General features: G+C 41.8%; 3 protein-coding genes across 14 annotated transcripts in view; 2 read left to right on the forward strand and 1 right to left on the reverse strand.

The window, feature by feature from the left end:
- The window catches only part of TOM1L1 (target of myb1 like 1 membrane trafficking protein), a 62,799-nt gene extending 46,801 nt beyond the window's left edge, over nt 1-15,998 (forward strand). For 5 of the 8 annotated variants that reach the window (XM_032162789.2, XM_058444668.1, XM_058444667.1 and 2 more), the window contains 5 exons: nt 1,414-1,465; nt 3,704-3,809; nt 4,232-4,313; nt 14,697-14,758; nt 15,378-15,998. In XM_032162789.2, the coding sequence (XP_032018680.2) occupies nt 1,414-1,465; nt 3,704-3,809; nt 4,232-4,313; nt 14,697-14,757 (301 nt within the window). In that variant the 3' untranslated portion in view covers nt 14,758; nt 15,378-15,998. Of the gene's footprint in view, nt 1-1,413; nt 1,466-3,703; nt 3,810-4,231; nt 4,314-14,696; nt 14,759-15,377 lie in introns of those variants that run through there. The other 3 variants (XM_058444664.1, XM_032162790.2, XR_009215056.1) reach the window with 3 other exon arrangements.
- On the reverse strand, nt 4,329-22,864 carry LOC116474370 (cytochrome c oxidase assembly protein COX11, mitochondrial). 3 transcript variants are annotated; one of them, XM_032162795.2, is made up of 5 exons: nt 22,360-22,752; nt 18,822-18,977; nt 17,441-17,566; nt 7,849-7,948; nt 4,329-6,302 (listed from the first exon to the last, which is right to left on the reverse strand). In XM_032162795.2, the coding sequence occupies exons 1-5, from the start codon at nt 22,723-22,725 to the stop codon at nt 6,298-6,300; spliced, it is 753 nt and encodes a 250-aa protein (XP_032018686.1). In that variant the 5' UTR covers nt 22,726-22,752; the 3' UTR covers nt 4,329-6,297. The 3 variants fall into 3 exon arrangements, with proteins under 3 accessions (XP_032018686.1, XP_032018685.1, XP_032018684.1); XM_032162794.2 differs by lacking the exon at nt 4,329-6,302 and having other exon boundaries at nt 6,773-7,948; XM_032162793.2 differs by lacking the exons at nt 4,329-6,302; nt 7,849-7,948 and adding an exon at nt 16,083-17,051 and having other exon boundaries at nt 22,360-22,864.
- STXBP4 (syntaxin binding protein 4) overlaps nt 22,835-24,375 on the forward strand; it is a 208,642-nt gene continuing 207,101 nt past the window's right edge. For all 3 annotated transcript variants that reach the window (XM_058444671.1, XM_032162787.2, XM_058444672.1), the window contains exon 1: nt 22,835-22,894. The gene's annotated coding sequence lies outside the window, so the exon portion shown is untranslated. The remainder of the gene's footprint in view (nt 22,895-24,375) is intronic.

The following is a 24,375-nucleotide window of genomic DNA, read 5'->3' on the forward strand; positions in this document are numbered from 1 at the left end:
TGTGTCCTCTTGGCATCGATATCTGTTATTGTCTTCTCGTGCAAGTTGAAATTTTCATGGTTCCTCATATGCCTCATAATTTTGGATTCTATCTTGGACATTTTTAATGTTTTATTGGGAGACTCTTGGTCTTAATTTAAATCATATCAAGAATGTTGATATTTTGATTTTAGTATGTAAACAACCTGGCTAGATTCATTCCACAATTTTAGCCTTTTTCTATGGGCAGTGGTTCCAATGTCAGCTATATTTTCAAAGCCTTTGCAGTGCCATTCAAATATGTCTCATGTATGTTCCATCCTGTGGTCAATCTAAGGTCCAGACAGCAGGTCGTTTGTTCACTTCTCACCGTTTTTGGCATCGTGACTGAGATGGGATCCATGCATGCCCAGGTCAGGGGGTGAGCTCAGTATTTCATAAACAACTTCATGAGGTTGTTTTCCTGAGTCCTCCATCATCGTGATTTATCTGGTACTTTCTAGTTTCCTGGGACTCCCCTTTTTGTTTCTCCAGTCATAAAGTTGGAGCTTTAGTTACCCTATGATACCACACATTTCCTTGACTATGCTTATGTCTGGACTAAATGGCAGGACAGAAAGGAAAAAAGGGTATCACAGCTCCTATTGAAGAGGAAGATTCTTCTCACTGCGTTTCAATTTCCTACAAGTCCCATTGCCTCTGCTGTCGCTACAGCCACTTTGGGGTTGCCTGTGGTTTGGGTTGTGAGAAAACAGAGAGAAGAGGACAAAAAAGGGACAAGAGATTTCCACATTCTGAGTGTTAGGATTGTTTCCCTTTCCTGCTTCTTGAGTGAGAATGAGAAGCCTTCTAGAGCTCTGTCTGTTCTCATTGATGCCTGGGGTTCAGGCTGCATTGCATTTGGTCAGGAAATATGAAGGGGCAAAAAATGGTAAATTCACCAACAGTTCAGTGATACTTGAATTCTGGTCTTCTTTCCCAATCAGGCTGCTCCTATTATTCAGAGTCCTCAAATAGTTGCTCTATGCATTCCATCCACCTTTAAGTGACATTCAGTGGAGAGACAGAATGCAGTACATTTGCTCTGCTTTATCCTGGACCGGAGACCTCAGAGCTTTCTTCTTAACCTGTGTTCTATACTACTTCTCATCCTTTAAGAAATGATGGGGTGGTAGCTACTCTGATGGAAAGACTAAAGGCTCTGTTCTTAGTGTTCCGTGCACACTCCATATTCTCAGGGCCCCCACCACCCATGGCATCATAACCTGATGTGCACTAAAACCAATTGTTTTGTAAATAGTTATTACAAAATGACACTTTATGCAGTCTGAAGGTGCCTTTTAGGTTTTGTTTTTAGACTAGGAAAATTATCTTACTTTTTGCATTTGTGTTCCCACTGTAGGGTAATCATTCTGTGTTATCACACTATCCTAGGTTTGCCCAAAGGACCAGCCAAAACCTCACCTCAAGCCACGCATATGATAACGTAAGTAACAAAACTCTTTTCTAGCAGTGCACCTAGTCAGCAGATTATTGTGGCCAGAAAAGAACTCATGGTCATTAATTCCCATGTTCTGCTCAGTATTGTGTTGATGCGCAGCCCCTGTTAGCAAGATGGCTAAGGATCAAAATTTTTTTGGAGTTCGTATTTGCTATCTCCACTTCCTTTCCTTGTATTCTCTTTGACAGACTTCAGACATGCTCTTCTACCACTCTATGGACGTAACTCTTGTCAAGGTCACTGGTGACTTCTGTATTGTGAAATTTAGAACTGCAGTTCCATAGTCCCTCATTTTATCTAATTTATCAGCAACAAATGGCAAAGTTGATCACTTCCTCCTTCTTGCACACATGGCTTTCAGACACCAGTCACTTTGGTTCTTCTCCTGCCTCACTTTCATTTCTTCTCCATCTCTTTTGCTGGCTCTTCCTCCTCTACTGACCTTTCCTTGTTGGAGACCCCAAGGATCAGGCTTCAGACTTCTCTATCTACATTCATTCCTCTGTGGTCTTTTGGTCTCATATCTTGAAATAACCATTCAGTTTTTGACAATCTACAAGTTTGTATCTCTTGTAGCCCAGACCCCTTCTCTAAACTCAGAACTCATGTATCTATTTTCCACTTAATGTCTCCTCTTGATTTTTTCCCAGTCTCCACTCTCAACCTGCCCTTCCTGCAGACTTGCCACCTCAGTCAATGGCCACTCTACTCTTTGCTGCATAGGTCAAAAACCTTGGGTAATAGTGCTTGACATGCACCTTTTTACTTTTACTTTTGCCTTTTACTTTTAAAATGTCAATTATCCAGCCACTTCTCACCACCTCCACTTCTGCATCTTAGTCCAAGTTACCATCAGATGGACACTGCAGTGGCCTCTAAGGGAAGCCCTGTTTCAACCTTTGCCTCCTTTTGCATCCCTCCCACCCACCTCATAATCTGTTCTCAAAACAAAAACGGGGGCATTCTTTTTTAAAAAGTAAAGTCATATTATGTCACTCATTTGCTCAAAACCCACCTGTGATTTTCTTCCTCACTCCATTTTACTCAGTAAATGCCTGAAATGCTGATCTGACTGCACCTGTCACCTCTCCAGGCTAATCTCCTGCCCCTCTCTACCTTGGCTCACTCTATTCCAACCACACTGGCCGCCCCCACTTCAGAGACTGTGAACTTGTGTCCTGTCCAGTAACCACAAGACTCACTTTAGTCAGGCTGTGCTTAAATGTCCCCAGTGATGAGACATTTCCTGACCACGACCTATTAGAGCAGTATTCCACCCCAGTCTCTCTCCCACCCACTACTCTGCTTTTATATTAGAGCACATGCCATTGGATATCTGTTCACATTTGTTGATTGTCTGAGTCATGAAGGCAGGAACTTGGTCTGCTTTGTTTATTGCTTTATTAATAGTGCCTGGCAGCTGGTAGGTGGCCAGGATATATTTGTGGAGTGAATAAGGAAAATTATGAGAAGAGATATTTCTAATTAAGATTTTAATATTTTATCAATCCTGATTTTGTTGTGTCACTGAGTGCCTCTCTGTAGATTAAAATTTTTTTTTTTCCTACTCAAGGCTGAGATTTTATATTCAGAGTGAAACAACAGAGAATCTGGCCTGAGCCATTGAATCTGCTTCATTTTTAAAAGCAATATGTTTTTTTTTTTTCACGGTTTCTATGGGAAATGGGGTGCATTAGGCATAAAACCAGACAAAAATATAGTAAATTCTTGTTGTTTTTGAGACAGGGTCTCATTCAGTCACCTACGCTAGAATATATAGCATGATCATATGATCGTAACTCACTGCAGCTTCAAACCCCTAGGCTCAAGTGATCCTCCTGCCTTGGTCTCTGGGGTAGCTGGGACTACAGGTGTGAGCCACCATGCCTAGCTAAAATTTTTTTTTTTTTTTTTTTTTTGTAGAGCTGGGTTCTTGCTATTGCTTAGGCTGATCTTGAACTCCTGGGCTCAAGTAATCCTCTCGCCTCATCATCCCAAATTGCTGAGATAACAGGCATGAGCCACTGTGCCCAGCAGAAAAGTAGTAAATCTCATAAGTGATTATTACCTAAAAAAACTAAAGTAATAATTAAAAACGACTTGTTCTTGTCCAGTTCAAAGTATATGGTTCTTGGAACAATGTACTTGGAAGTGTAGGAGTCTCACTAATAAAAGAAAAGCTTAATGTAGAATGTTTATATGAACATGTTATGCTTTCTTCAGTTTCTGGAACATTCAAATTCAGTGTTTCTACAGCCGGTTAGTCTACAAACCACTGCAGCAGCACCATCAAACCAGAGTCTGCCACCTTTGCCCAGCAATCATCCAGGTACATGAGACCTTATTATTTGCATCAAATAAGGAAACTTATGAGAATATATGAGTCTGCCAAAGATTCGTTGGTAACTGAAAATAGGAGAAATTAGAGGTGCTCCTTTGTATTTTTAAGCTAATAAAACAAATTCAGGGCAGATACCATTATGACTGACTTAAAAGAGACTGTAAAAATGCTTGTGTTAAACTGAGTATTGTGTTTGAATGCTAAGGCAAATGAATCTTTAGTTGAGGTTTGGAAACCTTTTTGTTATATACAGATTTGTTGAACTTGGGAGTAGCATTGGAACACCAGTCTGTTTTGGTTGTGTTTATTAGGATCCAATATTTGAAGTTGAAATTATAAAAAGAATATCAATTGCGTGTACTCCTCGAAAAGCACAATATATGTTTACTGGTCTCTTTTTTTGCCTAAAGCGATGACAAAAAGTGATCTCCAGCCACATAATTACTACGAGGTAATGGAGTTTGATCCCTTAGCTCCTGCTGTCACTACAGAGTAAGTCATTTACAAAATGATTAATTTATTTTTTGTCTTGGTTCCCTTTGATAGCAGAGCTAACAGGGCTTGGTTATACATTTAACTTTGTTTAGGTCTTGGCAGAAATTGATGGCCTATATTAAAAATGTCTTATGAGGTTTTATGGCAGCTGTTACTCTTAATGGTCTTATCGTTCCAGCCTTGTGACTAAAAAATAAAAATGCTGGGGTTGCACGTTAAGAAATAACTGGAACTAACATGCTTAATGGACTCCTCATAGATCCCTTGGCAGAAAGTCATGTTCTCTTTAGCTTGAGAAGGGTGCTAGTCACTGATTGGTGACATAAGTTTATGCCACATTGATGGAATATTTTAGCTGCTCTTTAAGAACTGAGCCAAAAAAAATCTTATATTAGAACTTGTTTTTAGTCTTCTAAAGCATTAGTACAATTACTTTTTACTTAAAATCCTTAAAGCAACATTCTTTTATGATTTCATATTGGTCAAGATATATAAATATTAATGGAATGGTAAGGTCATAAGAACTTTAATATACTTTGAGTGACTGAAGGTTACCCCCCAAATTGTTAAAAATTATTAAAGCACGTTTATTGGAAATCATTGTTCAGAAACTGACAGACTACAGGCTGTATCTTGCTTGCAGTTTTTTTTTTGTTTTGACCTGTGCAGAATTTAAAATGTGCATTTTAAAAATTAATTGCTGGTTCGGGAAACTCTCAACCATGTTTTTCCTCGACTCTCAACCATGTTTTTCCTCGGCTCTCACTCTAATATAACAATGAATGCAGATACTTCTGTGACCCCCAAATATGTGAGGATTTCTCTCCTTCAGCAGGCAAGCAATGAATTCTACGTCCTCTGATTTAATTCCAACACCATCTACCTGGAGATAGTGTCAGACCCCACAGGTTGAGAGCTCAGTCCCCACCACCCCCACACCTACCTTCCCAGACACCAGTCACAAGCCTGGGCCTCTAAACTTAGGACTGACTGGCTTCAAGTTGGGGTTCCCATGACTGCCTCTTTGGGTTTGACTAGTTTGCTGGAGCAGCTCACAGAACTCAGGGAAATACTTAAATTTACTGGTTTATTATAAAGGACATTGCAAAGGATGCAGATGAAGAGATGCACAGGTCGAGGCATGCGGAAAAGGCCATGGAGTTTCCGTGCCCTCCCTGGAGTCCCACCCTCCGGGTACCTCCATGTGTTCAGCTATCCAGAAACTGACCCGACCCAACCCCAACCCAGTCCTCTAGGGTTTTTAATGGAAGCTTCTTGATGTCAGCATTCCTTCCCCCAGGGTATAGGGCAGGACCCTCTCTAGGGAAGCTCTTATGACCCACAGTAAAAAAGATGGGCGATTAGAGTGGTGCCTTAGGGCAGGTGAAAGGAGGACTGGAGTCCAGAGATTCTGCTTCCAGAGGCTGGCTCCTAAGGCCTGACACACCCAACATTATAACAAAAGACTGTAACAAGGGCTGTGGGGGTCGTGAGCCAGGAACCTTAGACAAAAACCAGTATGTATCATAAGACCACAGTTGCCAACAGCTGAAAACTCGGATATTTGAAAATAAAAAATCTGGACTTCTAGATCATTTAGATACTCTGTCAACACCGAGCCTGTATTTTTACGTGCCAGCTATGGGCTGGGGCTGAGGAGTAGCTATCTCCTTTACACAGGTAGGCTCTGCAGCCCCTCAGGCCCTGTTACCACCCAAAAAACCCAGGGTTCATTCACCTGGATAGTAACAGGTGACTCTCCACAAGGACACAGGTTTTGATCAATAGGAATTTTATTACTTAGCACAAGTAAATTCTTTAGGGGCCAGGATCAGAGAGCATTCTTCTGTAACTTCTTCATGTTGACCAGGGACACTGTATCCTGAGATGTTAGAGGAGTGAAAATCTCTAGGCACTAAAACTAAATATGTTTTAGGGTCTCCCAGGATAGGCTGCAAAGGCACCTACAGTTGAAATTTTCCTAATCTGGAAGATACAAATTTTACGAAGAGGTTAAAGATGCAGGGACCAAACAACAGTAGTAAGAGCAATAAAATTAGTGGCCCCATTAGGGGAAGAAACCAAGTAACACTTGTTATTGCTAATTTGAGAACTTCTCAAATTAGAAGTATGGCTATTAGGCCTGGTGTGGTGGCTCACCCCTGTAATCCCAGCACCTTGCGAGGCCGAGGCAGGCGCATCACCCTGAATTCGAGATCAGCCCGGGCAACATGGTGAAACCCCGTCTCTACTAAAAATACAAAATTTAGCCAGGTGTGGTGGTGCGTGCCTGTAGTCCCAGCTACTCAGGAAGGTGAGGCAGAAAAATCGCTTGAACATGGGAAGTGGAGGTTGCAGTGAGCCCAGATCGTGCCCCACTGCACTCCAACCTGGGCAACAGAGTGAGACTCTGTCTCAAAAAAAAAAAAAAAAAAAAAAAAAAAGTATGGCTGCTGATCAAAAGTGTGGAACCAAGAGGCTTGGGCATGGACCTTCCTAATGTTAACTTCCTATTTCCCCTGAGGTATTTGTGCAGGTACAGCAAGAGGAATTAATAACTGCACACTCTCCTCCTCCCTGTTCCACTAAGAGGCAGTCTAATGCTATACAATTATCTAGTACTGCATTAGCCAAGGAGTCATATGAGGTCCCAAGTCTGGAACTTCCCCAGGAACTAGGGCTAGCATGGCAGGGCCATGGGTTCAGAACACCTCTATCCTGTCCTGATTTAGAGAAATTGTGGCTCCAAACTTAGTCAGAAGGTCCCTTCCCAAAAGGAGAATGGGACGATTGGGGAACAGAAGAATGAGTCAAAGTTTTAGATACTATTTCATGGACCAGAGGCTCCAAGAATCTTTTATTTCCTTTATGAGAAACACCCCTTATATACATTTCCTCCTGGATAGGGTCCACTTTTAGTGATCAACACAGAAAACATGGCTACAGTGTTGATCAAAAACTCAGCTGGTGGCTGGGTGCAGTGGCTCATGCCTGTAATGCCAACACTTTGGGAGGCCAAGGTTGGAGGATCACTTGAGCCCAGGAGTTCAAGACCAGCCCTGACAGCATAACAAGACCTTGTCTCCACAAACAAACAAAAAAAATTAGCCAGGTGTGCCTTAGTCCCAGCTACTTGAGAGGCTAAGGTGGGAGGACTGCTTGAGCCTGGGAGTTGGAGGCTGCAGTGCGCCATGATCACGGTGCTGCACTCCAGCCTGGGTAACACAGACCCTGTCTCAAACGAAAAAAAAAATCCAACTGGCTGTCCCCCTTCTTCTGTATAACCTGGGGTTCCCTGGGGGAGATGTGGATCTTGTTTTGAGGAGCCAGGCAGGGAGCCCCACGTCCCCATCCATCAGTTTCTTGTCCAGTTACAGGGAACTGGTACCTCGGGCTTGTCGTCTTTCTTCCCTCTCTGGGGATGATTTGGACATTCCCTTTCCCAGCATCCTTTCTGCTTCCAGTAAGCACATTGTTTGGGCCCCAGTGTAGGCAGGCCCTGAGTTCCATGGTGGGGGCCCTGGTCACTCACCCACACCATCTTCTTCCTGGGCTTCCTGAAGTAGTCTGTAGGGCTGCCGCCATCTTCTTGTCTTCCTTTTCATCAGATGCCACATCTCTTTACTGTAGACCTTAAAGGAGATGTCTACCAGTTGGAAAGGGGGAGTATGTGGATTTATTGCCACCTTTTAGAGTTTTCTCTGAATATCTGGGGCTGACAGATGAAGTAGGATTAAAGTACTACTCAGCTTTTGGGTCATCTGGGTCCCAAGGGGTGTAATTCTGGAGGCATTCTTATTATCAATTTAGGAATGCTGATGGATTTTCATTAGGGCCTTGTTCTATTTCTCTGAGATTTCCCCAATTGACCAGGGGCTGGCTTGCTTCCCTCATACCTCTGAGAAGCATATTCCTATAATGAAGTCGCTCTTGATTCTTGTCATCATTGAGGTCCCAGTTTCGGTTGGCTATTGGGACTGACACCTCAACGGGCCAGGTCACCAGGTTATCAGCACACATACTGTCTGCCTCCTCCTTAGTTTTGGCCATGGTGGCAGATTTATCTTCTGCTGTGAGCAGGGTTGCTGTTACAGTCTGCACACCTGGCCAGGTAGGGTTATGTGTGGAGAATATTCTCCATATGAGAGTTACGAATTCTTGTGGGCTCACCCATAAGCCCTTACTATGGGATTTCCAGTTATACAAGTCAACAGTTTTAAAAAACACATAGACCCGAGCAAAACCTCTTTCTCCAACAGGCATGCTCTGAGTGGCAACAGTCACCCTCCAGGGTTATATGCGTTCCCACTATGAGTGGTGCTCCCTGGCAAAGAAGAGTACAACAGGGGCCTGCTATTGCCATAGCAGGAGACATAGCTGGCTCTGCAGAGTTTGCAGGGCCCGGTAAATACAGAACGGGCCCTTGCTTTTCCCTGGAGGTGCAGAGGGCACCATTTCCAAGAAGGTGGACTATGCCCCTATATTGGCCAAGGTTCCAGTCCCCGAGTAGAGTTAGAGGGCCTCAATTCTCTTGGAGGGGGAAGTACAGGGACTCTTCTTACTTGTTCCCTTCCCTATAGGCCCCCAGATGCCTGTTGCTTCCTCTCCAGAGGCTTCTAGAATTGGCAATATAGTTCCCTTTGGCCAATTTTCATATTCTGCATTTCATCTGCAGGGCAGGGTTTTGATAGAGGGCCATAAAACATTGCATATAGGGTATTTCTTCCCATTTACCATGTTTCTTGCAAAATAAGTCCAACTGGAGAATTGCAGTAAGTGACCCATGTTCAGACCATCTCTTCTGATCTCCTAGGGAATACTGGGGCCAAGCTGTATTACAGTAATTGGTCATGGGTGGATATGCACTTTCCATTGCCAGAGGAGGCGCCCTGACAAGCTCTCCTTCCAAGAACTGGCTCACAACATTCTACGGTCTCTGCACAGTTTGAGGGGCTTCCAAACTCTGGAGATTAATGATGACACAAATCCCACAACTCAGCTTGAATACTTCTGGTCCTCTTTGCTTGCCACCATGCAAAGCCATCCGGAGGTCCTGGGAAGCTGAGAGGATAACAGGGATTTCCTTTCCCTGGATCATGTTCAGTCCTGGCAGCCTCCCAGGAGATCTCCTGGAGACAGTGAAGTAGTTCTGGATCCAGCTCAGGTGGTGGGGAGGTAGGTAAATCAATCAAGTGAGTGAGGTGTTTCCTCAGAGAAAGCACACACACTGTTCACGTAACCTTTGTATCACTGCATTCTGGTTCCAGGGATCATGATCCCACCAAAACTGCCCCCTTTGAAACTTGGTCTCTTCATCAAACTAACAGCAGTCCTTCTGTGACTGCTGCAAAACAAAGCCTGATATTTTAGGGGTTGCCACAGACTAAGGGTAGAGGAATCCAGACTTCATATTCATTCAGGCCACAGACAAGAAAGAATATTGAGCCCTACAGTTATACCAGATAGGGAACAAATCCTGAAGACAAGCATCCTTGTCTTTGTGTTGGGGATTCCCCTTGTTAAAACGATGGCGACGTCTCTCGGTCTCCCAGACCTGAAAGAAGGAACTTCTTTTTCTCAACAATCCTGGATCCCTTGACCTAGGTCCTAATCCTGACAACCCAGAATCCTAATGATCAAAACCCAGACCACTCTTTTAGTAGTTCGTGGAGCTGCTGCTTCGAAGAAACACCGAGCAAAAGGTCTGGGCTCTAGGCAGCCGCTTCCACTCTCCCAGAGAGGTCTTGTGGTGCTGGTCAGTGGACTACACTAGACACCAGGTCGGGGGTCCCAAGGCCCTTCTCTAGTCTCCCTCTTGGCAACTGAGGTCAGTTGGCCCAGGCATGCTTCCATACCCCACTGCTTTGCCTGCCAGGAGCCCATAAGGGAGGTCAGGTCAGGGCTCAACCCTGGGTCCCGTCTGGGGTACCAGACTTGTTACCCCTAAAAAAACCTGAGGTTCATTCATCTGGTAATAGAACTCTCCATGAGAACACAGGTTATTATTTTTTCTTGACAGGGTCTCGTCACTCAAACTAGAATAAAGTGGCATGATCATGGCTTACTGCAACCTTGACTTCCCAGGTTGAAGCAGTCCTCCCTACTCAGCCTCATGAGTGGCTGAGACTATTGGGGTGTGCCACCATGCCTGGCTAATTTATTTTTTTGAGACAGAGTGTCTGTCATTCGGCTGGAGTACAGTGGGGGTGATCTCGGCTCACTGCAACTTCTGTCTCCCAGGCTCAAGCAATTGTCATGCCTCAGCCTCCTGAGTAGCTGGGGACTACAGGCATGTGCCACCACGCCCAGCTAATTTTTTGTATTTTTAGTAGACAGGGTTTTGCCATGTTGCCCAGGCTGGTCTGGAACTCTCAGTCTCAAGTTCATCTACCCACCTCAGCCTCCCAAAGTGCTGGGATTACAGGTGTAAGCCACCGCGCCCAGCCTTTTTTCTTTTTTATAGAGAAGGGGGTCTGTGTTGCCCAGGCTAGTTTTGAACTCCTGGACTCAAGCAATCCTTCTGCCTCAGCCTTCCAAAGTGCTGCGATTATAGGCATGAGCCACTATAACCAACCAAGAATGCAGGCTTTGAGCAATGGGAGTTTTATTACTTGTCACAAATAAAGCACTGGGCATAGTCTCCAAAGCAGGAAAGTGACAGGAGGGTTTTATGGGGTGACAAGGAAGAAGGTATGTCATTGCATGGAGAGGGGTTGCAGTTGTGCATATGCAGTGAGTCGTTATTTCAGCACACAGGTCACATGTTACCAGTAATGAAGCTATAGCATCTCCCAGGGTGAAGATATTAGCATGGTAATGAGGAAAGTACACTGGGATCGATTTGTAAATTGCTGAGGTCTGTCATGAGCTAGTTTACACCAGCTAGCTGGCTGCATTCCACATAGGGTTTGGGGAAAAAAGCAGGTGATTACTCAAGTTGATTGTACTCCTATAGTCCCTGGAGACCCCTCCTATCTGCTTCCAGCCCCACCCAACCCTCTGCATCTCTTCTTTGGCTGACATGTTTAGACATTTGATATTCTGGTCCCTGGTTTAATCCCTCAGTGCAATGGTTGACTTAATTTATAAGCAGATGTTAAGGGACTTAAGAGTCCACTATGTATTTTTTCCTAACTCAGGTTTGAGAAATTTCTCTAAGTCATTCTGCCTGATAGAGTAGATATATCACTGATCATATTAGCGGTTTAAGAAACTGGCACTTAACTAGGTATGCTTTCTAGAAATTTTTATCAGTTTCTCCATCCAAATAGGTAGTGGGAGTTCTTGATTATATTCAAATTAGAAGATTGCTGTATGTAGATAGGGCAGTGTCACAGATACTGGAGGTGGGAGAGACAGTAAAAAGCTGGAGAGGTGAAGCTTTGGAACTCTTTTATCACTGTGATGGGTCTTTCTTTCTGGAGGTCAGAATGTCTCAGTTCTTTTGAAAGTCCCATGAAATTCAGGGACTTCTCTCCAAGGAAAAGCACAGAATCTTGCAGGAAATTACTGGGTTTTTTCACATCACTGGTTGTCCATGAACCCCAGGTTGACAACTTTTGCTCTATCAGGACAAACAGTATGTTTGTGAAGATACACACGATTCATTAATTTCAATATTATGTGCCAGGGACTATGACTGGACTAATTTATAATTTTGAACAAGAAACATGCTCCCTTGCCCTCACAAAGGTTAAATGTAGCATGGATACAGAAATTAGACAAATCACCAAATACATGTTTACAATTTGTGTTAATGTTATGAAAGAATATGGCAACTTGAAAGTTTGTAACAACTTAATTTAAATGGGGATTACAGAAAGCTTCAGGTAGCATTAAAGCTGAGGCCCGCAATTCTTAGTTAAGTGAAAAGTTTGGAAATGAGTATTGTAGGCCCAAGGAACAACCTGTACAAAGACCCAGAGGGCAGAGTTCTGGCACATTCAAGGAAATGCAAATGCTAAAACCAAGAGTAAAGAAAGTTAACAGGCTCAGTATCAGATGAGGAAAATGTAATTTGGAAGCAAAGAGGAGTGAAGTACAACTGTGAAGAACAGTGCTAGGGGCAGACAAGATGAGAACTGAAAACTAGATAATGGATTGGAGATCATTGATGATTTTAGTAAAAGCTACTTTGATGGACTGATGGAGACAGAACCCAAATTTCAGTGCATTTGAAAAGCATATGAGAGATTAAGTAGAGACAGTAAGTACAGATAACTTCTTAGAACTTAAATATGAAGCAGTGATGAAAACGGGTTTGGGGCCGGGCACGGTGGCTTACGCCTATAATCCCAGCACTTTGGGAGGCCAAGGCAGGCGGATTGCCTGAAGTCAGGAGTTTGAGACCAGCCTGGCCAACATGGCAAGACCTTGTCTCTACTAAAAATACAAAAATTAGCCAGGTGTGGTGCGGGTGCCTGTAATTCCAACCACTCGGGAGGATGAGGTAGGAGAATCGTTTGAACCCAGGAGGTAGAGGATGCAGTGAGCTGAGATCCCACTATTGCACCATAGCGTGGGGGCAATAAGAGTGAAACTCCATCTCAAAAAAAAAAAAAAAAAAACGTTGCTAGCTAGAGGATACTAAGGCATTTACTACAAGTAGAGATGGAATTAAAGGCTGTACTTTGTATCAAATGGGAGATGCTGGAGAATCTGTGAATGTCAAAGAATAGGATCTGGCATAGAAGGAGAGGTTGAAGACTCAGAAAGGGAAGAATAACTCTATGGGTCAAGTGCTTCAGAAGCCAGGAATAGACAGGATCACAGAAATAACAGACAATACAAATGAAGATAAACTTGAAGATTTAGTGATGGGAAGATGAGGAATTTTCCATATCAAGACATTTAATGTATTAAGAATGCAGTTTCTACCAGAGAGGTCAGAGGTTTGAGGAGAGTGAAGAAGACTGAAATCGTTTTGAGGGAGATGAGACCAAACTTTTTAGGGAAACGTTAAAATTGTAGCACGATTCTGGGGCCTTAGGAACTTGGTGATCATGGTTTCCTAGTGCTGTGATTTCTGAGATTTCTCCTCAGCCGTGTTTTGCTATACTGTATATATGAATGTTGTGTTTTCAGGTGTATTTTCCAGCTACAGACATATGTAAGATACATATAAAGAACTGAATGGGCCCGGCATGGTGGCTTATGCCTCTAATCCCAACATTTTGAGAGGCTGAAGTAGGAGGATCACTTGAACCTGGGAGGTCGAAGCTGCAATAAGCCATGATTGCACCACTGCACTCCAGCCTGGGTGACAGTGAAACCCTGTCTCAAAAAAAAAAAACAAAAAGCGAATGATGTCATTGAAAAAATACAATATAAAAAAAGTACAGAAATGACAGTGATGAGCTATAGATGGCTGAGGAGTCTGGACTGTAATCACATAGGTTAAATAAGCTGGAAGTTTTTTTTTTTTTTTTTTTTTTTGAGACGAAAGTCTTGCTTTGTAGCCCAGGCTGGAGTGCAGTGGCATGATCTCAGCTCACTGCAATCTCCACCTCCTAGGCTCCAGTGATCCTCCGACCTCAGCTTCGTGAGTACCTGGGACTACAGGTGTGTACCACCACACGTGGTAATTTTTATATTTTTTGTAGAGATGGTATTTTGCCATGTTGTTCAGACTGGTCTTGAAATCCTGGACTCAAGAGATTCACCCACCTCAGCCTCCCAGAGTGCTGGGATTATAGGTGTGAGCCACTGCACTTGTCCTAATATTTTAAAAAAATGTTTGAAACCAGAAGAAACTGAGGAGTTTTTTAAGCAAAACATAAACTGTCCAAATTTGAGCCATATTTCTCATTTAAATCACCAAAAAAAATTAATTGGTTCTATAAAATACATACTTTTAAGAGACATAGGAATTGCAACAATAAGGCCGGGTGTGGTGGCTCACACCTGTAATCCCAGCACTTTGGGAGGCCGAGGCGGGTGAATCACCTGAGGTCAGGAGTTTGAGACCAGCCTGGCCAACATGGTGAAACCCTGTCTCTACTTAAAATACAAAAAAATTAGCTGGACATGGTGGTGTGTCCCTGTAATCCCAGCTACTTGCGAGGCTGAGGCAGGAGAATCACTTGAATCCAGGAGGCAGACGTTGCAGTGAGCCAAGAAAGCACCACTGCACTCCAGCCTGGACAAAAGAGTGAGACTCTATCTCAAAAAAAAAAAAAAAAAAAAAAAGAAAAAATGAAGTGCAACATTAGAATTTAAATAAACTAGAATATACACTTCAGGGCAGAGACTTATTTTTACTCATATATAGCCTGAACTCCAAAACCAGCTCAATTTTTAATTACAGTGCTGGCAGTTAAAAACCAAAATAGCACTTTGAAATTGATACATAACCCTTTTGCTGTGATGGCTTTGTTTCAGAGCTATTTATGAAGAAATTGATGCCCACCAGCACAAAGGAACTCAAAATCATGGTGACTGAGGTAAAGACTTCAACTTACACAACTTAATTCCATATTCCATTAATTTCAGTATAATTATCACTTTACATATTTAGTATTTATATTTTGTAAGGGCCATCTGAGTCTGACACTTTGAAATATGAGTTTCCCTGAATCATTCAAATTGTGCTGAACCATTGTTCACTAATGAGATTCACTCTCTGTGATTTTCTCATCTGTAAATAATAAGGCTTGGGAATACAGTAGTTTATGATATAGAAATATTAATGCTAACAAAATAGATGAGCAATAGAAGTAGCAGTGAAATCAGGCATTTGTCTTTCATATGCAGTTAATACTTGGTTACTGGTACCAGTAGACCCATTTACTGTTAGTCCTCCAAATAGGTCTGAATTTTTCTTATTTTTAGCACTACTAATCCCATGTATTTACTATTTAATGGTCACCAATGAACTATTAAACTTATTTATTCCCCTTATACCCTCCCCTATGGAAGAAGCACATTCTTACCTTTCTTCTATTAGACTGTGACTCTCCAGCCTCCCAGTAAAGACAAGAGAGTTATCAAGGAATGGGGAAAGTATCAAGGAATGGGGAAAGAGAAGGACAGGATGAATACTGGCCATTCTCTTTATTTTAGAAGAAAGTGGATGATCAGCTCACTAGCCACATCAAAGGTGCCAACTCTCTAAAAGGTAGACTCTGTGCAGCTTTGAAGCCTGGAAGACAATACCTACCAACATGTCAAAGCCATGGTGGAACATTTCTGCTATAATGAAGATTAAATAGAAGAATAACAGTTCCAGGATAACACTGATTCCTGACAACAGCGTGAGATTTCAACAGAACTTGTTTGGAACAAATACTCACTTAAAACTTCAGCAGAAGAAAAATTACTTAGTCCTTAGGCCAACCAATTTAACTGCAGTGTCATATGTTTCACAGGCCTTCCTACATTTAGAAATCGTCACACAGCTGTGATAAGAGTAGATTATTTTACTACGAAATAATTCTGAATAGATGAAAGCATAAAATGTGAGAAACTAAATGTATTATTCAGGAAGAATACTGAGTGCCTTCATTTAACTAAAGTTGAATGTAAAAGTCAATTTGCACTTCTTTATAATCCTCTGGTTTAGAATTATAAATTGTTAAAACCTTGATAATTGTCATTTATATTTCAGCTGTCATGAACAGGTCACCAGACTACATTGGGCGGCCTTTAAATATGATTCTTTGTAATGCTAAATAGTCTTTTTCTCTTTTTACTGCAACTTAACATTTCTATTTCAAACACAGAAAATGAAAATATTTAGAATAAGTTGTACATTTGATGACAAATAAATCACTATTAAAATAATTTAATATATATATTTTTTAACAAAGGTTTGTTTCCAGGAGAACTTTTGATGTCAGTAAATCTTCACAATCGCACCTGTACATTTTAACATTCATGGACTTGTAATGATGATGCTTTGGCTAACAGCCTAGTAGATGTATTTTATTTCAATTTTATGATACTATAATTTCAAAGTAATTATTCAGAACTCTGAATATAAAATAGCCCTAAACCTTAAAGGACAAATCAAATTTGAAATAAGAATTTAAGTCTTTGGACAAGCTGTTAGGGCTTAGTGACTCCTACTTTGAGCTTTTAAAATACTGACTATTCATAATGAAGGAAAATAGCAACCAACTCTTTTAGACACAATAAACATGGTCAGAAGTTCTGGCCTATGACTTGAAACAAATAACCCTGAGCATACATTTTTGAAAAACATTGTCAGATTCATTGCTGTAAGTATGAAGAGTTAATAATCTGGAAGGGAATTATAGAATTAAGCTGAACCCATGCCTGCATATTTAAAAAACAAAGCAGCTTATTTTAATACTATCAAACTCTTCAGTATGGTATTGAATAGTCAGTCATATATTCTAGCTAGGCATGTGGGTTTCTTATGATAAAAGCTGAACTTGTTCTCTCAATTTTAAGTGAAATAAATTAGTTGAGAAAAAATAATTATTTAAAATATAAGCCTTCATATTATTGTACAATATTTCTCCTTTGAGAAGACAGGATATATGATTTTCCCAAAAATCACAACTTTGAAGGAAGACTTAGTTGCTGACTTCAATTATATCCTGGAACTGGCAACTTGTGCCCTTCCTTTGCTTCAAAAAATGTGTAAGAAAGAGTGATAAGATCAACTTTAATCATTCTTGGATCTTCAGCAAATTCAGGATCAATGTAGAAAAACACTGGCATATCTACTTCCTCTTGGGGATTAAGCCTTTGTTCTTCAAAACAGAAGCACTGGAAATTATAGAAAGATTTTAATAACATTTCTATTCTCATATTACATAATGGAAACTATACAGTTCTTTTATCTTAGCATTCCAGTACACTTCGTGATTTTAATAAGCATACTATTAAATACACAGTTCTGTGATAAATTAAGAGCATCTTTTCATCTCAATGAGTTCTGCTTTAAGGATCAAGAACAAATTCTAATCTTAAAAGCAAATATCCATTTGGTTTGGTTCTCAATCTCTGCATAGCAGGTATAGATAGTGAAGAAAAATAGCTTGATGTTTAGAAGAAATTCGTTTTCAGAAATCACAAGATCTACTAAAACACTAAGTTTCATACTAAACCGTTTATGTATCTTTATCATATTCTGTAAAGTTTACACTTTGATGTACCTGTATTTTATTGAAATACTGTCCAGCTTCAAATGGAACAATATTGTATGTAGAAATTCCAATTACTGGTTTGTCAGTAGGATTCTTAGCTCTGTAAAACGCCAGTGCAGTCTCTCCTGGCACCACCTGTTTTAAAGAATATATATATTATCAATACTTTGAATCTCACAAAGTTCCTCTTTTCCCTGCTAAATTAGTCTCATTATTTTGTCTATTCATCAGACCATAATACCTAATCTAATGCAGGGTTCAGCAAAATAAATTGTGAATATTACCCATAAACATATCTGAGTTTAAAAACTTACTTGCATATGTCAATGAAGAACCAATGTTCTAATATCCATAATTAGTTATGAATTGTCCTCTTGTATATTTGAGGTCTTCAAGGAATAATCTGCAAATTATATTATTTAAAATGTGTCCAAGCCAATCATATCACAGCCCTAGCCCAACTCTTCTGTAACACTTATACCTGAATGTCGTGATTGACTATTTTTTTAAAAAGATACCAACATTAAACTTACCTTAAAACCAGAATAAAACTGACTGACTAGAAGCTTTATTATGCCACAAAGTGTTAATACTTTGTTTGGAGAAAATAAGGAAATAGCAAGGCTTAAAAAATTTTTCAAAGGATATTCTGTCACTTGTACCAATTCAGCCACTAATACCTTGTGTACTACCATGTAATTGGATAAGATTCATAGTAATAACCTATAAAATCTTTATTAAGAGATTCAGTCATGTTTACTAAACTGGGCAAGCACTAATACTTGTAAAGCTTTTCCAATATGGGTTGAAATTAACTCACTCTGGCTAATCCTCAATTAATGAGATTTCAGTTAAAATCTTTCTTACAGTTGGTTAAAATTTTAGGAAAGCTTTTAGGTATAGTCTCAGTCTCACTGGAGTATAACATAACTATTTACTACTTATTATTTCAAAGGCCCTCAATTTTTTTTTCTTTTAGAAGGACAGAGATACTTTTGATACAAACCAGTAAAAGACTCATTGTAACCAATGCTTTTCCACATTTTTCCCATGTCTTCTATGCCTGAGGAAAAGTCAGGAAGCTGTATAGCCTGACAGTTGCTGCTATTCCCAACTACTTTACTCATCTAAACTTAATTTCAAAATACTGACGGGTTCCATTACTATAAATTTTTTTATTCCCATAGAATACTTTTTGATAGTGCCTTAACACCTAATGTAACAATTTATACTTTAAGTTACATGAGAGTAAAAGTCAGTTTGGAACAAGGGAAAATGCCATGTTTTATTAGAATCACATTGTTAAAAGTAGTCCTCTGACAGTTTAAGTGATGAAGGAAAGGAATTTACATTAATAAAGTAATCTTTTAATGACTGGTTAGTCACTTACATATATTTCTGTTTGCTGAGGTCTAAAGTTCCACTGGAGACTTGCATGCACATCTGCATTAAAGCTAATTTTAATGATTCGATCTTTAACAGGCACCATGTTTTCAATCTTGTCTGAGGCATGACCTGCAACTGCTGATCCTCCAAGTCCAGTAGTCTAGAAAAAGATACCAAATATGTTAAACAATACTTTTAGGTGTTGATGATCTATTTATTTGATAAAAGAAAAGTTTAAAAATGATGTAGTATAATCCATTTGGAGCCAAGTTTACATATGGTAACTGACCATTTCTGTAACTGTCAAGAGTCTGACTACTTTTGGGATGTCATGAGCCTGTATTTGTTAAACTCATTCCTATTTTTCAGCAATCCCTTGGTTACCTGGCATGGTCAAAAATGAGTCTGGGAAAAGCAGATTCACTAGATAAGTCAACTATTATCACTGACAGTCGAACTCACAATTTCCAGCTTAGCCATTTATAAAAAACACATTTCCCTTTATTGCTAGTATTTCACTAATAGAAATAAAATTTACCCATGACCTCGTAATTCCACTGAAAATACTTAATTCAATTTTTCCATATTCCCGTCTGGTCCTTTTCCATATCACAGCTTTTATAATCCAAATTAGATTGTAGCTTCACTTTTATTAACATTCTGCTTTTCTAAGGTATCACAGGTATTTTCCCATGTTGGTTAATGTTTTTGAATCTTTCTCTGTACTTCTCTGTATAGTAAAGCTTTTATATAAATCACTAATCAGAGCACCTAATCCCTATGGCCACAGAAATAATCATAGGGCATCAAGAGTATTTGTGTCTGACACTTCTTTTATTCATGAGTTATTTCCTTGACATCACTTTAAAAAAAAGCCCTTACAGCACTTTGGGAAGCCACGGCAGGCGGATCATGAGGTCAGGAGATGGAGACTATCCTGGCTAACACAGTGAAACCCCGTCTCTACTAAAAACAAAAAAATTAGCCAGGCGTGGTGACACGCACCTGTAGTCCCAGGTCTACTCGGGAGGCTGAGGCAGGAGAATCGCTTGAACCCGGGAGGCAGAGGTTGCAATGAGCCGAGATCGCGCCACTGCACTCCAGCCTGGGCAACAGAGCAAGACTCCATCTCAAAAGAAAAAAAAAAAGCCCTTACTCCAAGGTCATCTTTCTTCTGATACTTGAGGTTGCCAGAATTCTGATTTCCAGATAATTTGCCTGTTACTATGCTAGGGAAAAAAAAAAAATTGAGGCTAGGGGAAGACTCCCAGCAAGATACAGTGTTTTAGCATCCTCTGTTACACAAGTCAACTAACTTCATTCAACTGCCATGCAACATTACTGAATTACATTATATCCCTAAAAGATGCATCAGAGGGCAAGCCTTTATCCTTGTTTATCCTTCTGCCTGAGTGCTATGTTTAAGATGTCACTTCTTTTCCTGAAAAATTTAAGTCACTTAAATAAAAATACTTTTAAGTGTCCTCCCTCAATAAAGATTCCAATATAGTCTTTGAATATGGGTTCTTCAAATTTCTAAGTTCAGTGCCTAGATAAAGTAAAATAGACAAAAAGACTAGAAAACAGCACTAAAAAGATGTCCTGGTCTCTATTCTAGTTGTGCCACTAGCTCTAAGAACCTGATAGATTACAAATTACATTTGCCTTCCTGACCTATGATTGCATGTGGGCACGTTTCACACACAATATTATCAGTTATTTCAGTTTGGGGCAAGGTTTCTCAATCTTAGCACTATGGACATTTTGGGCTGAATAATTTTTTGTTGTTTGGGGGTGAGGCAGTGCTTTGTTGGTTATTTAGTAGCATTCCTAGCCTTTACCTATTAGATGCCAGTAGCACCCTATACCCCCACCTCCATGTTGTGACAATCAAAAATGTCTTCACACATGGCTAAAGGTTCCCTGAGGGGCAAAAATCACTCTCCTCCAGCCCCTGGCGGTCTGAGAAGGATCTAGATTTGCTGATTTGGATTCAGTTCTGCTTATGACTTAACCAACTGGTAGTTTTAGAATTCATGCTTGGGCTTGGTCTCTGGTGAAAAGTAATTCACATTCTATACTCATCCTCAAAATCAACTATTGCACATTCCCACATAAACGCTGGCATTAGGAGACTATGCCAGAAAAGAAAAGTCCTTTTGTCTTCTGCTACTTCATCATCTAAAAGAAAGGTAAATTGATTTCCACAGGCTGGGCATGGTGGCTCACGCCTGTAATCCCAGCACTTTGGGAGGCCAAGGCAGGAGGGTCACTTGAGCCCAGGAGTCAAGACCAGCCTGAGCAACATAGGGAGACCTCGTCTCTACAAATTTAAATAAATAAACGTGCATACACACACACACACACACACACACACACACACGGAAAGAGTGAACTCCAGCTAAGAATACCAGTCATGGTGTTAAAGTAACAATTCCCAAACTTTCCTGCACGTTGGAATCACCTAAAACATACTTGACAATTACTGATGCCTGGTTCCCACTGTGGCCTTGTGATAAAATGGGTAATGTGTGTGGATTTTTAGAAGCTGTCCAGGTGATTCCCAATGTTGCTGTACAATGAATTTTGGGAGCCACTATCTTAAGCACTTAATCATTTCTGGCATGATTTTTAAACCGAAATTCCTGACCCTACCCTAGACTTCCTAACCAGAATCTCTGGGGTAGGGGATCCCTGGAACGTGTATTTAACATTAAGCTCCATAGGTGATCCTAATGCCCAGCGAAAGCTGCAAATTATTAGCTAAGAACAAAGGAGAAATCTCCAAAATACGTGAAAGTTGACTTTGCCAGTGGTTCTCAAAACTTGGCCTCAAAATCAACTACAGGACTTACTAAAATATAGATTGCTAGTCCCACCCCCACCCCGTGTTTCTGACTCAGTCCTGGAGTCCGGCCCTAAAATTTGCACTTTCAACAGGTTCCCGGGTGATGCTGATGCTGCCGGTCCTGGGCGTTAACAGATGCCAGGTTAAGTACATTACAGTTATATATTAACAGGAGTGGGGCGAGAGAGCCTCAAAGGCGTAATACATGCCTGTTTGTACGGAGGAACTGCTAATCCCAGTTTAAGCACAAGAAAGACGAGTAGTCCAATTTCCAGAGTAACCCTTAGCACATAAACCACATGTGGTTTGCAGAGTGAATGTATGAATAATATGCATTTTAAAAGCGTGTGTACGCAGGACGGTAAGGCAGACTGCTAGATACCCGGTTAGAGGCTGCGGACCTGTTTTGGTTTTTTTTTTTTGGCAAGGTGCAGTTCATGGATCGGGGGTTTCACTCCGCAGCATGGTATAAGCACAATCACTAAGAAGAACTGGGTGCTACTTGCAGTTTTGCCACCAACTTGTTTGGTGACTTTGGGTGTTAAGTGGCTGTTTTGAACCTCTTTCCTCTTAGGTAAATAATATCGGAAACCTCTTCCACCTACGACCCGCAGAGCCAGGGCTTGTCCCGGGATTTGTCTTGCACCCCCACCTCTCGCGTCTCCGCCACCCTGCGGGCAGCGCCGGCCCCTACCTGGCAATAGAGCCGATAAAGGGGTACGGCAGCGTAGGACGCCCCCAGCATGCCCACGGCGACAGCGGCCACGTAAGTGAGGGTCGTCTTGTTCCGCCGCCGCCGCTCCTCCTCCTGCGCGCGCGTGAAAGGGTTCGAGCTCTTAGGCCGCCGCGGTGGCTGCAATACTGGATGCCGGGCTCGAAGTCTGCAGCGCTTCCATGTCCCAAGCCACCTCAGTCCTCTCTCGGCACCTCCTGTCCCACTCCACTCTGGCCTAAGAAACGGCTCTACCCTCTCTGCAGCCCTGGCTGGAGACCCAGGGTGGATCCAGCGCCAGCCACAGAAAGCGACGCGGCTCCATGCCGGACGCCAGAGCCCTCCCATAATCCCCTGAACTAACACCCACCCGGCTCTCAGGGACGAGAGGTCAAATCTCGCGAGGCATGCTCCGTCTCGCGAGATCTGGGTTGAGCCTGCCGCTGCCTTGGCTACCAAGCTCCTCAGGTGGCAGCGCTTGCAGTCGGGCTACGGAGGCCGGGTTGCCAGATTATGGGTAAGTTTGCATTTTGCTTTGTGACTGTTCCTCCCACTTCGCTTCCCGCCAGAGCGTCTCTTAACGTTTAGGAAAATGCGTTTCGCCCGTCCGCGTGCAAGCTTACCATCACTTGAGGTTGTGCCTGTGATGTTTATTTAAACTCCACCAGCCTTTGTCTCGACCCGGCAGCCCGGCGACGCTCTCCCGCGGTCTTTTCTCCTGGGTGCCTTGGCCGCTGGCTCCTGTGCTTACTGCCCTGGACTTGGTTCAGGGATTACCTCTCTCAGGAAGCCTTGCTGCGTTAACCGCAGCCCTCATGGACACCCACGACACCTGCATTTTCTGAGCCCGTGGGCAGTCGGCTTCCCCTGCTCTGATGCCCGTTACAGCTTGCCCAGTGGAAAGCACCACAGCTGGAGCAGGAGGGAAGCTGTCACGCTGAAGTTTGTTCGGGAGAGAGTGACTAGGATAGGAGGGCCATTTAAGGAGAGACTGAAAGAAACGAACCCCGTGGGGGGGATGTAATAGCTTTCTTCAGTTGTCCCACAGGACGAACCCGAGGGGGGCAGACAGCGTAGCGGATTTTACTGTGTTAGAAGGAAGCATCTTTCTAGAAACTATAAAGTAGCAGTTAAGAGCTCAGGTTCTGAGGTTAGGCGGTTCTGGATTTTTACCCGGGTCCTCACCATGGCCCTGTGCCCTTAGGTCAGTTACTTGTCCTCTCTAAGACCTGATGTCCTTACTTATAAAATGGAAATCAGAACAGTAAATGAGAATATTCATATAACGTGACTTTCATGATGACTGACGCGTAGTAAGAATTTAGTTAAAAGTTAGCCTGTATTTCTACTTGCTACGTGGCCATTTCTAATGGCCAGAGCAGGTATAATTATCCCCACTATGTGGATGAGGAAGTTGGAGGCCTGAGAAATTTTAAGTAGTCATTTGACATTTTATTTATTTATTTCCCTCTCAACTGTGGGCCTGACACCAGTCGACCTGCTGGCGCTATAGCACAGAACAAGTCGGGAGATCACTTCTGTGATGGACTGTCCTTTCTACTGAGGGGCTCAGAAAATAATCAAGTAACAGTTACCGAAATAAGGGAATTTCAGATAACAATCAGTGCAGTGAAGACAATGGAATAACATAATATGATTGACAGTCATGAGAAGGGGTAGTAAAGTAAGGACCTTTTGAAGAGGTGACATTTGAGTTTAGACCTGAACAATGATAAGGAGCTACCTGCTCAATAACAATTCCAGGCCAAGCAAAGGCCCAGGGGAAGGAAAGAGATAGAATGACTGAAGAACAGAAAGAAGGCCACTGTGTTCCCAACATAGCAGAGTGGAAAGTGGTAGGAAATGGGGTCAGAACAGGTAACAAAGGCCTGGTAATAGCAGCCTTTTAAGCCATGTCCAAGGGTTTGGATTTTATTCTAAAAGTAATAGGAAGCTATTGGAATGTTTGACGCATACAAGTGATGTGATCTGACTCAC

The sequence above is a fragment of the Hylobates moloch genome, unplaced genomic scaffold (genome assembly GCF_009828535.3).
Source record: "Hylobates moloch isolate HMO894 unplaced genomic scaffold, HMol_V3 SCAFFOLD_10, whole genome shotgun sequence".
NCBI classification, from domain to species: domain Eukaryota; kingdom Metazoa; phylum Chordata; class Mammalia; order Primates; family Hylobatidae; genus Hylobates; species Hylobates moloch.

Coding starts and splice junctions, on each gene's coding strand:
- LOC116474370 (XM_032162793.2), bottom strand. CDS start 22,725: ATGGGAGGGCTCTGGCGTCCGGCATGGAGCCGCGTCGCTTTCTGTGGC. Junction 18,978..22,359: donor TTTATCGGCTCTATTGCCAG/GTAGGGGCCGGC, acceptor ATCTTTTTCTAG/ACTACTGGACTTGGAGGATC. Junction 17,567..18,821: donor CTCAGCAAACAGAAATATAT/GTAAGTGACTAA, acceptor TCTTTAAAACAG/GTGGTGCCAGGAGAGACTGC.